At 43.1% G+C, this 16,766-nt stretch overlaps 1 protein-coding gene across 1 annotated transcript in view; it reads right to left on the bottom strand.

The window, feature by feature from the left end:
* GTF2I (general transcription factor IIi) overlaps positions 1–16,766 on the bottom strand; it is a 59,790-nt gene that overhangs the window by 24,209 nt on the left and 18,815 nt on the right. The window contains 8 exon segments of the mRNA XM_042442397.1: positions 265–323; positions 985–1,168; positions 2,570–2,641; positions 4,544–4,602; positions 5,942–6,125; positions 7,682–7,747; positions 9,461–9,562; positions 13,035–13,097. Of these exon segments, the coding sequence (XP_042298331.1) occupies positions 265–323; positions 985–1,168; positions 2,570–2,641; positions 4,544–4,602; positions 5,942–6,125; positions 7,682–7,747; positions 9,461–9,562; positions 13,035–13,097 (789 nt within the window).

Genomic DNA, 16,766 nt, shown 5'->3' on the forward strand with positions numbered 1-16,766 from the left:
GTCCAAGTCAACTTTGTGGCAGTTGACAACAGCAACCAAAAAGATGTTTCCCGTATGCGTTGCACATATGTAGAGATTTCATCTCTAACTGTACCAACAGAGCCAACGGCAGTGTAGACTATCCCTGCTCAGCCTCATCAGACATATTCTATTAAGTCAGTCAAGAATCTGACGTGGACAAACTACATGGCAATAAAGACATGATTCTTAGCAATAGACAACTTTCCCATCCATCTTCAGCCCCGTCTGAAGTGCAAACCTTACCAGGCATGTTTGTCCTTGGCTGAGTAACTTCTGTAGGAGAGACTGTTAGTAGGTCTGGCCTATAATTTAAACAAAAAAAAATTACTGATAGTGATAATGTAGTAGTCTTTACCATGCAAATCTTGAAGGTCTATTCTGTAAAACGTACCACCTGAATTACTAACCCACATGCTCTATGCTATGAAAATGAATTTCAAAACAGACTCATCAAACTGAAGCTAAAAGCAATGCATCTTAAAATGCAAAATAATAAAAGCCTGGCCTAACAGAGTTTCCACAAGCCCATTTGAAACACATAAAGTAATAATCCACAAGATGACATGCATATATACAGATCCCAGAGTAAACACGGTAGCACCCAAAGTCATGTTTTATTCTTTGCAGCATCATAAAAAGTACCCTCAAACACCTTTAGTCCTATCATGTGGCAATCCTGAAGTGATGTTGCAGAAACACATCCAAGCAATGCTTCTGATATCGGAAGAATCAATTCAAGGATGAAGGAGATCTCTTCTAACAGAGGCAAACGACTGGATCGATCAGAAACAGCAAATTACTAGCACTGCTTACTGGAAACTGTCTGGGCCCCAAACCCAGACAGAACTGTGGCCTGTCACAAGACATTCATAGCCTCTTAACACTGATCAACTTGGTGGAGTTGTATTTTGGCATGGCAAGATGTAATCTCAAAATCATGAAATGCAAAGGTAGTTCTCTTACTTCTTTATTACAAATTTTATCCTGTTGCCCACTTGTAGTATTTTCTCCAGCCGAGGGATTCCATACCAGGACGGACTGCGAAACGGGATATTCTCGGGCAGGCCCTCCACATAAAGATCAGTGGGGTGTGCCTCAAATTTTTGGTAAGGCACAGCTTTGGGTTCAGTGCTTCCCAGGGCCTCGGCTGTTAAAAGATAAAGTCACATAAATCTCACGTTCAAAGCAGGAGCAATGTTCAAACATGGAATACCCTAATTTTTGGCTCCTTTTCTTAGGTCTTAGCTTCTACATTACATTCACAAGTAAGAATGCTGTGCTGGCCACTGAATCTCTTCTTTTTAGAATCATAGAGTTGGAAGAGACCCCAAGGGCCATCCAGTCCAACCCCATTCTGCCATGCAGGAACTCTCAATCAAACCATCCAGCCTCTGTTTAAAGACTTCCAAGGAGGGAGACTCCACTATACTCCAAGGGAGTGTGTCCCATGATTGAACAGCCCTTACTGTCAGGAAGTTCCTCCTAATGTTGAGCTCGAATCTCTTTTCCTGTAGCTTGCATCCATTGTTCCAGGTCTTGTTCTCTGGAGCAGCAGAAAACAAGCTTGCTCCCTCCTCAGTATGACACCCCTTCGAATACTTATATAGGGCTATCATATCACCTCTTAACCGTCTCTTCTCCAGGTTAAACATCCCCAGCCCCCTGAGTCTTTCCTCATAGGGCATGGTTTCCAGACCCTTCACCATTTTAGTCACCCTCCTTTGGACATGCTCCAGCTTCTCAAAATAAATTTTAGTGACCAAAACTGGACACAGTATTATTCCAGGTGGGGCCTGACCAAAGCAGAATAGAGTGGCACTATTACTTCCCTTGATCTAGACACTATACTTCTATTGATACAGCCTAAAATCGCATTGGCTTTTTTAGCAGCCGCATCGCACTGTTGACTAATGTTCAACTTGTGGTCTGACTCCTAGATCCCTTTCACACGTAGACTCTTGAAGCCAGGTGTCCCCATCCTATATCGATGCATTTCATCTTCCTGCCCTAAGTGCAGTGCCTTACATTTCTCCGTGTTGAACTTCATTTCGTTAGCTTTGGCCCAGCTTTTTTCAAAGTGCATTTGAGGAGTGAGAATTTACACCTAATCCAGGATCCTCACTGGATTCTACCTGCTTGCATTACAGCTGGAAATCTGTGGCCCCATTTTCTTCCAGAACTACTTTTATGAGATTGCATTCCTGGTCTCCCTTTCACACAAAGAGAAAAAGACAACGCTGGGAGGGAGTGTGTTTGCACCACTGCTCTGTGTGTTCCTTTTGTTATTAAAACAGTTGCTTCTCTTACTGAGCCAGATCCATGTTTAAACACTTGATCTGCCGCTGTCAAATCTGAGAATGCCTCATTTTGGCCATTTGTGCTCCTGATTCAAACAAGGGATTCTTTCAACACTACTTGCCACAGCTGTGAACCAATCCTCATGCTTTCATGGCTGGTAAATGGAAAGTGAACTCTGTCTGAAGGCATGCCAGGTCTCAAACTACCCTCTCCATCCTCTGCCTCCCAAAGTGCTGTCGAGTGGACTTACCAAATTTTCTGCAGAACAGCTGATCTACCATCTTCCTTAGCTTCGTGATTCGAGCATACCACTCTTCTTTCACTATCATCGGTAGCATTACCAAAAAGAAAAAAGGGAAAAAGACTTTATTAACATAGTTAACATTTCCAAGACAAATGGAAAGTTGAACTTACTGTGAAGATTCCTTTTCAGCAGCGGAAGGGAGGTCAGTCTGGAGTGGGTTATTCCTTCTTGCTACTCCAGTAACAGGGCTAACCAATTTGATATTTCAGCCTTCTGAGTCCTTAGAGCAGTGGTTCTCAACCTTGGGTCCTCCAGGCATTTTAGACTTCAGCTCCCAGAACCCCTGATCATTTGGGCAAGCTGGCTGGGACTTCTGGGAGTTGAAATCCAAAACATTAGGAGAGCCAAAGGATGAGAACCACTGCCTTAGAGGGAAGTAACCTGCTCCAACCCAGTTTCAGGTAACATGGCAAGGAGTAAGTCCAACACAGTCAAGAAAAAGACAGAAAGAACTCTAGAAGGACTAGAAAGCAAACAGAAAGATGGACAAGACCTGTCCATGTTTCCTCTCTAACACAGCAAAAAGGCATAACACCAAGAAGCGCGGGGAAGACTACTTTACCCTCCATTACTGAAAGAGGAACTCCATGGTCAGTCCAACTTTCCATTTTCCAGCTGTGAAAATGGAGAGTCTGAAGTGCGTTGTGGAAAATCTACAAGCCCAAGTGGGAACCATGTGCTGAACAGATCGCACCCTATGGCGTAACAACTCTCTGAAGCACCCTATGCCCAAAGGTTATCTTCGGCTGAGGCATACCTATCAATCTTGTAGTGTCTTGCAGTCCATGTCGCAACCTTAGAGATGTCTAATAAAGGAGCTGACATATCAAATGCAGCAGTCACTACAGCACTTCTCATGAAATGAGTGAGGATACCAGTCGGGGTGGCATCAGCCCATTTCCCATAGCAGGGGGGCAATGCAATCATAAAGTCACCTAAGACAGTGTAGAATAGACACTTTCTTGCCGGTTCAAACGCGACAGAAAGATCCAAACAAGATATCAGACATTAGATACAGACGGGAAAATCTTAACCACTCATCCAATGTCCAACATGTGCCATTGCTTTTTCCTCTCTGTCTTCAGGTAAAGACAAAATGAAGGTAATCCCACATCTTGTTGGCAGTATCAAAAGATGTATCTACTTGAGGCTTAAAGGTAGGGTCTAATAAAAAAAATTACAGGATCAAGAGTCGAAAACACAACGACTGTTCGCTGAGCATGCAACCAACTCAGAAACCCTACAGGGCTCACATAATATATAAATGTTCCTTACACGTGTGCACAGCCTTTTGGACGCACTGCAAGGGTTGCTATTCCTTGCCTCCATCTGCAGCACCCAATATGGCCTCTGAAAGTCCCCTCACGGCCATTTTATGCTCTGAAGGGAGTGGGCAGGATCAGAGAAGTGAAACGATAAGAGCAGTGCTGAAACCACCAAAGGACCCTGGCAGATCTTTGTGCGGCTATAAATACTTTGCATCTGGCTACAGGGATATAGTTGGATGCTTCATTGATCCTGTCTGCTCCGTATGAGACATGAAATGGCTGCACAGAGAGGCTTCAGAAGCTGCCTGGTAAGCCTAGGTGGAGGTGGTATATGGTTCAGTATGGCATACATCCACATGCAGGACTACTATGCCCCTCTGAGCTGTACAGGACTGCAGCAAATGAACCAATAACAAGCAGCACTAACAAGTCACAAAAGAGTAAGAAAAGAAAGCCTTCGCTGAACGCATGCAAGTCTACGCATGCCCAAACCCACATCGCCACAGATGAGGTTTCCTAAGGAGAGAGTTTCACAGATAGGGCACCTCAATCTAGGACACCAGTTGATACCTCCTCATCCCAGAAATCGAAGCCAAATGTAATCCAAAAATGATAGCCCATTGTTAGGGCAATGAAATTCATGCGCACTTACCTCCCGCTACAGGTTTGTCTAATGGCAGGTCTTCTCGTGTTGAATTTAGCAACTCGTGCCTACAAACATACAAGCAAGCATGTTGTCCTTCCCAGTTTTGTATTACCTGTACTCTTTGGTGTACTAAAAGCCACCCACTAAAACTACGTGACACTCACTACTGTCGATACCAAACAAAGCAGACGGCAAGCTATCAAAGCACCATCATTTTTATCATATTTTGATTTTTTGGATTAAAAACCAATCCACCAGACTGGGCTACTTAATGATATCAATGAGAGGAAACAAAGCTTTACCACACAGTTTATACTTCATAGATCTCCTCAGAGACCATGGGATAGTGCCATTATTCCTGTTTTACCCATACAGCCACACTGTGAAGGAAACCAAAATTTAGAGATGGCGACAGGGCCAAGCGGGAATTTGAAAGCTGCACTTTCAGATCCAACCCTGGCATTCAATGGCTGATGTAGGCCCAGCATTGGGTAGATGCCCGGTCCCAGGCATCTTGGCAGGACTTGCCAGCACGAATGCCTACAAGTCAGTGTATTGTATCGGGAAAGCTATCACTTAAAATTTTCCATAACCCTGTAGGGTTATGTGCTCCAAGGAATTGTGGGGAATGCATAAGAGCAGCTTCCTAACCTCAACGGCTGCTACATCTGCAGAATGCACCAAATGGGATATGATGGGACGACCCTCCAACTTGCAGCCAGTCTTGGCCGCATGTTGTGTTTCATCTAATCTCTGGAGCTCTCTCAGCTTTCTTCTCTCTTTGTGTGATATACTGCAGCCCAGTAATATCACCATGCAATGAAACAAGAGCAAAGCATACTCAAATAGAATGGGATAGGCCTGCAGGGCATCCACCTGGCTTCTTTGGACCTAACAGACCCAAAGGGGTAAGATACAGCTGTCACTGTTCTGAGAGAACCTAGAAGAGCAAATAGGTTAACTTAGGCCTGTTACAGACTGCCAAAATAAAGCTGTTTCGGGTCTCTTTGGAGGTATGCTATTTAAATGATGCATGGGTCCTAAGAGTCCAGAGGTCACCCCAAAGCCACGCTCCATTCCTAAGCACCAGAGCGCAGCTTTGGTGCAGCTTCCAGATTCTTAGGATGCATGCATCATTTAAATAGCATACTTCCAAAGAGACCCAAAGCAGCTTTATTTTGGCAGTCTAGAACAGGCCTTAAAATTGTATGCACTTTTAGCTACAATGTCAATTCTGATATTATTGTGTTTCTTCACCTCCTTTCTACTTTGCCTACTCTGCAGATGATGTGTAAAATCCAGGCAGCATTCGCTGCTGGATTATTTGTGGGATGCTTTTTAGGCATTGACGTTTCCCTGAGTCCTGCACTTGCTTAAGCTCAAAACTAAAACCAATCTACCTACTTCTTAATTACAAATCGTATCCGTTCCTTTGCCAGCAAAATCCTTTCGAGGCGAGGGATCCCATAAGTGGAGGGCCTCCGAAAGGGAATTCCTTCTGGCAGTCCTTCCACATACAAATCTTCAACATGAGACTGGAAGAGCGGGTATGGAATAGACACCGGGCCTTTTGCATTAATAGCTTCAGCTTTAAGGTAGAAGAGAAGAACAAATGAAACACTGGTTAGCATGGCATGCCAAACTATCTGTTTTTAATGCACAGTGAATATGCATCTATACATGGAGCTTGCTTTAAATAAAAGAGGAAATTACCAAGTTTGCAGGCACAACCTAAGACATGAAGTTTAAAGGTGGAGTGTGTTAACCTTAGACAAGAATCCCAAGTCTGGTTGTTGTTGTTTTGAACTTCTAATAGATAAACAAGCAAACTGAGGATAAGAATCGGTTATCTGCGTTTGGTTTTCCATCAGTTCAGCCCTGTTGTCTGTGTGTGCAGAGGCAGAGGAATTGTTGCAAGTCTGGTCCCAGTCATAGTTTGGAAACCTAATGTCAGATTGCATTAAAATGTTGTTTTGCCAATTCGGACAAGAATACGCCAACAGACAACAAACGTACTCTACTATTTAGACATTACAGGTCTAGAGTTGTACATCACCCTATAAAAGCAACTGTTCCCTCTTATGGGCAAGGTAAAATAATTCAGCCAGGATCATTCTCCGGAGGAGAACTATAGCAAAGTGAGAGCAAGTGACCTACTGGATGAAGTGAACCCTGCCTTGGATTGGAAGAAGAAAGAGAGAAAGAAGAAGGGGGCTTTAGATCTTATTCACCTGGCAGTGGCCTGTTCCAGACTGCCAAAATAAAGCTGCTTTGGGTCTCTTTGGAGGTATGCTGTTTAAATGATGCATGGGTCCTAAGAATCCGGAAGCAGCACCAAAGCTGCCCTCCAGTGCTTAGGAATGGAGTGTGGCTTTGGCGCAACCTCCGGACTCTTAGGACCCAGGCATCATTTAAATAGCATACCTCCAGAGAGACCCGAAGCAGCTTTATTTTGGCAGTCTGGAACAGGCCAATGAAACTTTTCCTTCCACATTTCTAGTCTTCCAGAGGAGACTTGGGATGTTACTGGACCACAGTTCACTCAGAACGGTCAGCATCTAACTTCAGAACTGCCTGGACTCTACACCAGACAATGAACGATAAATGCAACATAAAAGAAATAGTATCAGGAGAATTTTAGGCTCAAAGTTTGGACGGGGAAGGATTTCAGGGACCTCTGGAGGTTTGGCTGATTTGCCATCCAATAGCAGAAAAAACGCTACTGTCTCTCCAGCTAATATTTTGTTATTCTCCTTCCTCTTCTCCCCTCAACAAAAACCACAAGCTCCATTCATCGGAGCTTAAATCTTTGTATGCACCATTTTCAGAGGGCTAGAGGAGCTGCCATAAGGAGGAGCGAAGTCTACTTCTGGCAGCAGAGTTGCACGCACCTGAATCTGGATCCAACCACACATTAGCGCTGGTCTAACCCCCATATAAAATTCAGAGCCAAAGCTAGAAAAATACTGACCTCTCATTGAAGAGATATGCAGTGCCTATTGCTACCTCTCTAATTCTACAAAACCAAAACGGCTACAAACACCCTTTAGCACCGGCAGTCCTTGGACAACGGTAGGACAACATGACAAAAGAATTCAGACTCAATGTGATGTGGAAGGAGATAAAGAGTGTGTGAACACATACCGTATTTTCTTTCAAACAACTCTTCAACTTGTTTCCTCAAGTCTGTGATGCGAGCGTTCCACTTCTCTGAAAGGAAAAAATAATGTTAGCCCAATAGAAGATATATCAAGCTTCCCATATATTAACCATGCAATTATGGATTTTGTAAGCCTGTTTTCCATGCATAAATATCAAAGGTAAACCCTTTAAAGGAAACATTCTGGAGACTTTAAAAATCTATGGCCTGTTCCAGACTGCCAAAATAAAGCTGCTTTGGGTCTCTTTGGAGGTATGCTATTTAAATGATGCATGGGTCCTAAGAGTCCGGAGGTTGCGCCAAAGCCAGACTCCATTCCTAAGCACTGGAGGGCAGCTTTGGTGCAGCTTCCGGATTCTTAGGATGCATGCATCATTTAAAGAGCATACCTCCAAAGAGACCCCAAGCAGCTTTATTTTGGCAGTCTGGAACAGGCCTATGTGTGCATGGTCAAAAGTAGCTAAAACCTGTTCCTTCAAAACTGATTTCTCTTCAACAAGTCAAGCAGCCCATCGCCATCGTGCTTAATATCTATGTGCCGCAGCTAATGGCAAATTAGTTTAAAGACGAGTCTGAACATTTTAACAAAAAGAAATGTCTTAAAAGGCCAGAATTACAATGAGTGCATGAAGCCTTATTGGCAGCTATCTTCACTAAAGAGATCGCACAAGAACAATATAGGTCCCCCTTTAACATTACTCATCTAGTGCCAATTGATTAAGACATCTATATACATATCTTACTTCTCTATGAAAATGAGAACTACGAGGCACAAGTCATCCGAATTCAAGTTGCGGATGCTACAAGACCTGAAATACTTTCCATATTTGGGGGGAGGGTACTAGGGATTTGATATGTCTTGTATTTTTAACTTGTTAGCTGCCCCGATTGTTCTCAGAGGGGCGGGATACAAATACATTATTATTATTATTATTATTATTATTATTATTATTATTATTATTATTATTTTCATCGGACACCTCAAGTTTTAGCCAATAATTACACTATAGGGTGGCAAGTAATGCTCAGCTTTTGGCACAAGCAAAATGCACGTGTGTTTCAGATTCCTCAAGCCATGTTTTCAACACTGACATAGACCCCAAGTATGTGGCAGACACAAAATATACCTATATAATTTTATCCCAAACCTGAAATTACACTATCATTGGCCTGTTCCAGACTGCCAAAATAAAGCTGCTTCGGGTCTCTTTGGAGGTATGCTATTTAAATGATGCATGCATCCTAAGAATCCGGAAGCTGCACCAAAGTTGCCCTCCAGTGCTTAGGAATGGAGTGTGGCTTTGGCGCGACCTCCGGACTCTTAGGACCCATGCATCATTTAAATAGCATACCTCCAAAGAGACCCGAAACAGCTTTATTTTGGCAGTCTGGAACAGGCCATAGTTCTTCATCTTGAGAGTCTAAAAGCCCACAGAGACAGGCCAAAATAAAGCTGCTTTGGGTCACTTTGGAGGTATGCTGTTTAAATGACGCATGCATCCTAAGAGGCCGGAAGCCAAGCCAAAGTCATGCTCCAGTTCTAAGGACTGGAGTGCAGCTTTGGGTCAGTTTCTGGCTTCTTAAGATGTACGTGTCATTTAAACAGCATACCTCCAAAGTGATCCGAAGCAGCTTTATTTTGGCCTGTCTGTAGGGGCCCTAAGTATACGCAACAGCATTTGCACCCACCTGAACTGGCTGGGACTGGTCCAACAAAATGGGCAAGGAGGAGTGATGAAGGGCCACGTCACCCTACAACTTACCGAAATTGAATTCCCTAGCTTTTCTTCTTCCAGCGTTGGCAGCATCGTTGATGACTTCGGTGTTCTTTGTTTTCTTATGGGGCGGCAAATAGTCATCGTCGTCTTCAGACAGAAAAACATACAGATGCATCACAGCTGCTGTTATGCCATGGGTGAATGTCTTTCAAGATACCACGGCTTCAATTCAAATTCTGGGATGCTGGAGTAAGCTATTCCATAGCTAGGAATGCGGCATGCATTAGGTTTAACGGTCAGAGCCTGGCATCTAACTGACTCATTCAACGTTCGAATTATGCCAAGAGAATGAAAACATGCAATGTAAGCTCCACTTTCAAGGAGGCTCTCTTTTACTCTTAAGAGACACCCAGCAACTCTATCGTGGAGCTTCGGTACTAAATAAATCGAATTGAACCAATTTAACGAAACGAGATGAATTTAGAAAAAGAAAATAAATGACACGATGAAGCATCTCCCAGATCCAGCAGTTCAATAATAAATAGGGCTAGCTAAAGAATACAGCGTGTGACTGAGAATGAGGAGACAGAAAGCTGGTTTCTATTCCCATACCAAACACAGAAACAGAAATTGCAAGCGACAAGGAAAAGACGGGAAAAGGCTGAAAAGGCTTTTGAAATGATGGGTTTTATATGCACAATAATACTAATGCGTGGAGTTAAATCTGCTGAGATGAATCATTCATTTCAAAGGTAAAAGAAAATGGAAACCTCTGTCTGCAGGGAGAGGGTTAAACTGCACATTGAATGATACAAAGATCAGTTCTAAGATTACTGTGAAGACAAATAGGAAGGAGACCTAAGTCTACAAAAGCTCATGCTGCCAACTTCTTTCTTTCAGTTAGTCTTAAAAGATGTTAGAAGATCTCTCTACATGTGAAGACCAAGAGAAAGTGGGATGCCAAAGGTCCACAGCACACACTGGATGGTTCTATCAGTTTTGCTTTTGGGTCTCTCCTTGTCTAGACCCCAAATATTGCCATGTTTAAAGAAACAGCCAAAAGACTACTGAATGCCAGATGGAGAGATGCTCCAGTGAATGGGGTCAGTCAACAAAACAGAGAACTGCCATCACAGGAGTTGCACTCTTATGCTTCAGTCGGTTTATTCTTTAAAACAAATTAATGGATTGGCATAAAACTGAAAAGAGACAGAAACATTTACAGGCTATGGATCCTGAAAGTGAACGATCTGGCGTTGCTATTCCACTCCATCGTGCCTCTTCTTCTATCAACACTTTAAACAGATAATGCAAGGGAGATAAGCAAACAAGTGTCCAAGTGTCCAGTCTCACCAACTTTATCCACAAAGTCCGTCATGACATCAAGGCTGTCGTCCCTTGGCTACTCGTGCCAGAAAGGCTATCCACAATCTTACAGGGAGAAGCATGCTTCTGAAATACCCCACTACATAAAGCAAGAGTACTGGCAACTCACTTCCCAAAAGCTCTCTCTCCAGAGTCTTTTCGACAACCCTGAACTCGGCAGCAAAATTTAGCCCAAACGTAAATGAAGCTATGGGCAGAGGGTTTCCCCAAACTTTCTCAGCCGAGTTCAACCAACTTTGCCGCTCACTTTGCAAGCTCTAGTACAGAAACTATGAGCATGCACCAGCAACAGCCAACTGGAGAACCATTTCTAATTTAACTATGGGCTCGTACAGACAGGCCAAAATAAAGCTGCTTTGGGTCACTTTGGAGATATGCTGTTTAAATGATGCATGCGTCCTAAGAGTCCAGAAGCCCCACCAAAGCCACGCTCTAGTCCTTAGGACTGGAGCATGGCTTTTGCACGGCTTCCAGACTCTTAAGACGTATGCATCATCTAAACAGCATACCTCCAAAGTGACCCGAAGCAGCTTTATTTTGGCCTGTCTGTATGGGGCCTATCTATTTCAGTACTTCAGCTGCCTTCATCTTGCTTGCTTTGTTTCTCCTCTTATGAGACTAACGTCACTTTTGACACCCATCTACTACTCTCGTCCCTCCACATTTGCAGCTTTGACCTTTGTGAATTTGATTACTTTTTAAAAAATATCTTTATTCTAATTTACATACACCATATTAAAACATACTCACCTCCAAAGGACATAGAAACATATCTATAATTCAAAAAATCTTAACTAAAACTACTAACAACCTTACAAACTCCCATTCTTTTTATCCTTTTCTCTATCTCCATTCCCATTCTCTCGCTATACTTTCTATCCCTACTTCTCCTTCCTTATCTCTTCCATCTTTAACCTTCTTCTTCCTTTCCTTATTTTCTCCTCTCCTTCTCTTCCTTTCATATCTCTGTCTAACCCTACTCTTCCCATCTCACCCTTCCTCTTACCTTTTCCTTTCACTTCCTTATACATTCTTCACATAGTCGTACCTTCTCCCATCTACCTCTTCCATCATCATCTACTCTCTTCTATGCTTGATCCCTATCCATCCCTTACCCAAAAAACCTGTCGACTTACCCCACGGGTCAATATCAATGCAATATAAATCCCTTCACATCTGCGGCTTTGACTTTTGTGGATTTGATTATTCACAGATTTTATTAGTATGTTATCTCTAGGAATATCTAGAACCTCCGGCGCATCTATATAGCCAACTTTAAGCAAGATTCCCAATGAAGGACCTGGAGATGCCTAAAGAGAACAATCCACTAGGCCTTTGTAGCTCCTCCAGCACAATTCTATGGTCAACGTCTGGCAGATCATAGAATCCTAGAGTTGGAAGAGACCCCAAAAAGGGCCATCCATTCCAACCCCATTCTGCCATGCAGGAACTCTCAATCAAAGCATCCCCATTGACAGATGGCCATCCAATCTCTGTTTAAAGACCTCCAAGGAAGGAGACTCCACTACACTCCGAGGAAGGAGTGTGTTCCACTGTCGAACAGCCCTTACTGTTAGGAAGTTCCTCCTAATGTTAAGGTGGACTCTCTTTTCCTGGAGCTTGCATCCATTGCTCAGGGTCCTGTTCTCTGGAGCAGCAGAAAACAAGCTTGCTCCCTCCTCAATATGACATCCCTTCAAGTATTTAAACAGGGCTATCATATCACCTCTTAACTTTCTCTTCTGCAGGCTAAACATCCCCAGAATCTCCCTAAGTCTTTCCTCATAGGGCTTCATGGTTTCCAGACCCTTCACCATTTTAGTCACCCTCCTTTGGACACATGGCTCCAGTTTCTTAATGTCTCTCATCTGTTCTTCTACCACAAAATGATATTGGAGATTTCAACTGCACAACAAAGCATATCCAATTTTAAAAAAGGCCTACCCCAAACCCACAATACTAACCAGTTTTACTATCTACAGTGTTGTAATCAGATTGTCTGCCTCGCTGAAGACCTAACACTACTAAGAGAAATCTTTCTGAGCATGACAACTTGCTTCCAGTATTTTGGAAGGATTAGCTTGCGCAATAAAAAAAATAAATGCTGTGATATGAGAAGGATGGGGGTTTTTTTCGGTAGGGAGGGGAATGGAGGAGATGTACACAACGCCACACAACTGAGATTCTTCTGAAACAAGTGAGCAAAATAACATTAGCTGAGAAAATGGCCAACCTTCAATGGTCACTTCCACTTCAGGATCCTCACTTGTTTCAGAAGTGGCATGTTGAGAAGAATCTGAAAGAAGCAGAACAAAACACCAAGTCTGAACAAGCGCAGGCACACTGTAAGAGGGGCTTCGGCGCCACAATGGCACATTGACATGTGTGTTTGCACTATGGATAAAACGCACCCACAAACACATCGCTCAAATGGAAGGAAAGTGGGGATTCCTAAGCACTACGTTATGCAGACAGCGGGTACCGAAAGCTTCCTTCCTTTAGAGTTAGTGGGATTTGTACCATGGCGAATTTTCTCACTCTTACAAGGTGGTCGACACAAGACAAAATTACAATGGCATACGCAAAGTATAAAAATTGCATTACGATAATATGGAGGGGGGAGTGCATTAACACCGAACAGCCAAAATGTTTAGGCTATATCTGGAAAAGGGCATCTTCTTTAAGAGGTCAGGTTAATTCCACTATCTTCTTCGCCTACTCAGTGAGCAAATGTCTTATTTTCAGGTACATTTATTCCATTTTCACCAGTTTTTCACAACATGACAACATGCCGGTACAAGGATGGCGTTCCCACCATGGAAATGCAGACTTGGGAGGTATGGAAAGTACTACATTATGGTTCTGTCATCCTGGGACATGTTGCGGTTACTCCCTTTCTTAGCCTTGATGCCAGCCAAAAAAAGAGAGAGAGATGAAACCACAAATAACCAGAAGAAAGACTTTCAAGATACTCAAATGGCCTCAATGTGGAGATCACACCAACAATTAGAATCTGGTTCTATTGCCACTATTGTTGGCTCTATCGAAAAGATATGAAGCCACAAGTATCTAGAAGAATGACTCTCCAGACACTCAAATGGCTCAGAGAAGGATACAGGTTCCAATGTAAGATGTCACATCAACAATGTATTTTAGCTCTATTGCCATTATTGCTGGCTCTGTCAATGAATCGGATTGCTCCATCGTTTTGCCAGGAGAGATGGAGCATGCAACACTCCAGGATCCATCTTCATTATGAAGCATTACTCAAGAAAGCTCTGGCAAAAAGAAGCAGAGACAGCGTGGGATGTAGTTTGCTTCCATCTCTCCATGGTGACATAGATAAGAAAGCTCAAATGACTTCTCTAATGGGATTATTGGCCTGTTACAGACTGCCAAAATAAAGCTGCTTCGGGTCTCTTTGGAGGTATGCTGTTTAAATGATGCATGGATCCTAAGAGTGCGGAGGTTGCGCCAAAGCCACACTCCATTCCTAAGCACTGGAGCGCAGCTTTGGTGCAGCTTCTGGATTCTTAGGACCCATGCATCATTTAAATAGCATACCTCCAAAGAGACCCCAAGCAGCTTTATTTGGGCAGTCTGGAACAGGCCTTTGTTTCCACCACATCTGCCCTTAAAATTCAGCAAAGGCTGGTTCACGACTGCAAAAATATTTGCAATGGAAGAAAACTGGGTTCAAAAGCAAAGGAATCCAAGAAGACGACTATCCTTCAAAAGCGGTGAGAAATGATATGAAAGATGTCGCTATAGTTTGGAGAGCTCCCCTTGTACTACAGTTTGTCTTGCCCTTTGAATGGGTTTTCTGGCAACGTCATTGACTATATCTACCGCTTCCAACACCAGCTATAAATGTGCACGCAGAAGAGCACAATTACGCAAGTTACTGAACATCTACAGGGAGACCTTGGCTTGTGCCACCACACATATGATATTTATCAGGTTGTCCGCGGCTACTCTTTCCTCTACACAACCTAGCAGGGAAGTTTTGGAAACATGTTCCCAAATCCGTTCTCTATCTCAGACTGCTAACCTGAAATAAACTCCATACGGTGCCAAGCAAGCAAGTTCATAAGCAGTGGCATACCTACATCCCATTTAATTTTACTGGCCTCCAGTTGGGCACAACTTTACATCAGGTAGTACACACAGATGTTGGCGAAACGTCAGGAATAAACTCTTCTAGAACATGGCCACATAGCCTGAAAAACCCACACAAATCTATACTGTACCTTTCTTTTGACATCTCTCTGAAATGTTGGTAACCGTGTGGCCGTCTACATCAGCTGGATCAGCATCCAGCTTCCAACCCTGGTTTAAGGAATGATGAATCCCAATGTTTTACTAATGCATGGATTAATGGACTATTTTTGTTTCTTCTCTGCTCACATGTCGTTCTTTTAGACGTGATTAAGATTGGATTTTTCTGCCTATCCACAATATATATATATATATATGAGACATTTCCCATAAATTCATCCCTGCTGTTCATGAACTGGCAACTTTAGTCTCCACATCCGATAATGCGTTTGGTCTTTAACGCTAAGTAAGTTTAGTGTATTGAGAACATGCCTGAAACAAGCTTGAAACTTGCATGCTTTTCGCTATCCTCCGGTGGATTTGCAAGGATTTGAACGTCGAAGAAACTCAAGGCCTGTTCCAGGACTGCCAAAATAAAGCTGCTTTGGGTCTCTTTGGAGGTATGCTGTTTAAATGATCCATGGGTCCTAAGAGTCCGGAGGTCGCGCCAAAGCCACACTCCATTCCTAAGCACTGGAGGGCAGCTTTGGTGCTGCTTCCGGATTCTTAGGATGCATGCATCATTTAAACAGCATATCTCCAAAGAGACACGAAGCAGCTTTATTTTGGCAGTCTGTAACAGGGCAAAGAGTCTCTAAAGTCTAAAACTGGTCAGTGAACCATATGTCCCTTTCATGCATGAGCCTAAGGCAGTAAACAGTTGCTTTCTATTCTGCAGGTTCCTCCATCCGTTTTCTAAGAAGGCATTTTCTCTAAGGCATTGTTTTAAAAGAATTAATCCACCAGCCGAATGGCTAATCTTGCTCACCGTTTTGGGAATGCGGGTGGATTTTAAACAAGGTTTTTAGTCGATCCCATCTGCAGAATTTCCATTTGCAGACGCAAATCAGGTATAAAGTCATTCGTTTCCAGATGCAGCCCAGCGAAAGGTTTAAAAAACGGCAACAACGAAACAGAATTCTGGACAGAACACAGAGATGTCGGCACACAGACACACACAACTGTTCAAAAATAAGGCTGAATGAAGCAGAAGCAGCACAACTGGTTAAGCAGGAATCTTCCTTGTCTCTATATTTTCTCAAGCCCAAGACAGAGACATTCCCAGGGTTCATTTCTTAGCGTATATGGTCAACTCCATAAGCACCGTGCATGCCAGAAACTAGCTTCATTTTCTGCAGAGTTTTTTCATACCAATAGCAATAGCACTTACAGTTTTATACCATTTCTATAGTGCTAAGCACTCTCTAAGCAGTTGACAATCTATATAAGTCAATTGCCTCCAATACAGACTGCCCAAATAAAGCTGCTTGGGGTCTCTTTGGAGGTATGCTGTTTAAATGATGCTAAGAATCTGGAAGCTGCACCAAAGCTGCCCTCCAGTGCTTAGGAATGGAGTGTGGCTTTGGCGCAACCTCCGGACTCTTAGGACCCATGCATCATTTAAACAGCAGCTTCATTTTGGCCGTCTGGAACAGGCCTTAGTCTCATCCTTAACTTCAAAACCACAAACTGTTCCTTCTACTTCCAAACTTATCGGACTGTGCAATGGTGTTACCTCCTCGGAGATGCTACACACTCCAAAGTAAAAACCACCACATGCCATGGATGCAGAAACAGAAAGGAGAAGGCCAACTTTGTTAGTTAGCGCTTGCTTCTGTGGCTTACTAGGAGATATCGGAAGAGAGAA

The sequence above is a fragment of the Sceloporus undulatus genome, chromosome 11 (genome assembly GCF_019175285.1).
Source record: "Sceloporus undulatus isolate JIND9_A2432 ecotype Alabama chromosome 11, SceUnd_v1.1, whole genome shotgun sequence".
In the NCBI taxonomy this organism is placed as follows: domain Eukaryota; kingdom Metazoa; phylum Chordata; class Lepidosauria; order Squamata; family Phrynosomatidae; genus Sceloporus; species Sceloporus undulatus.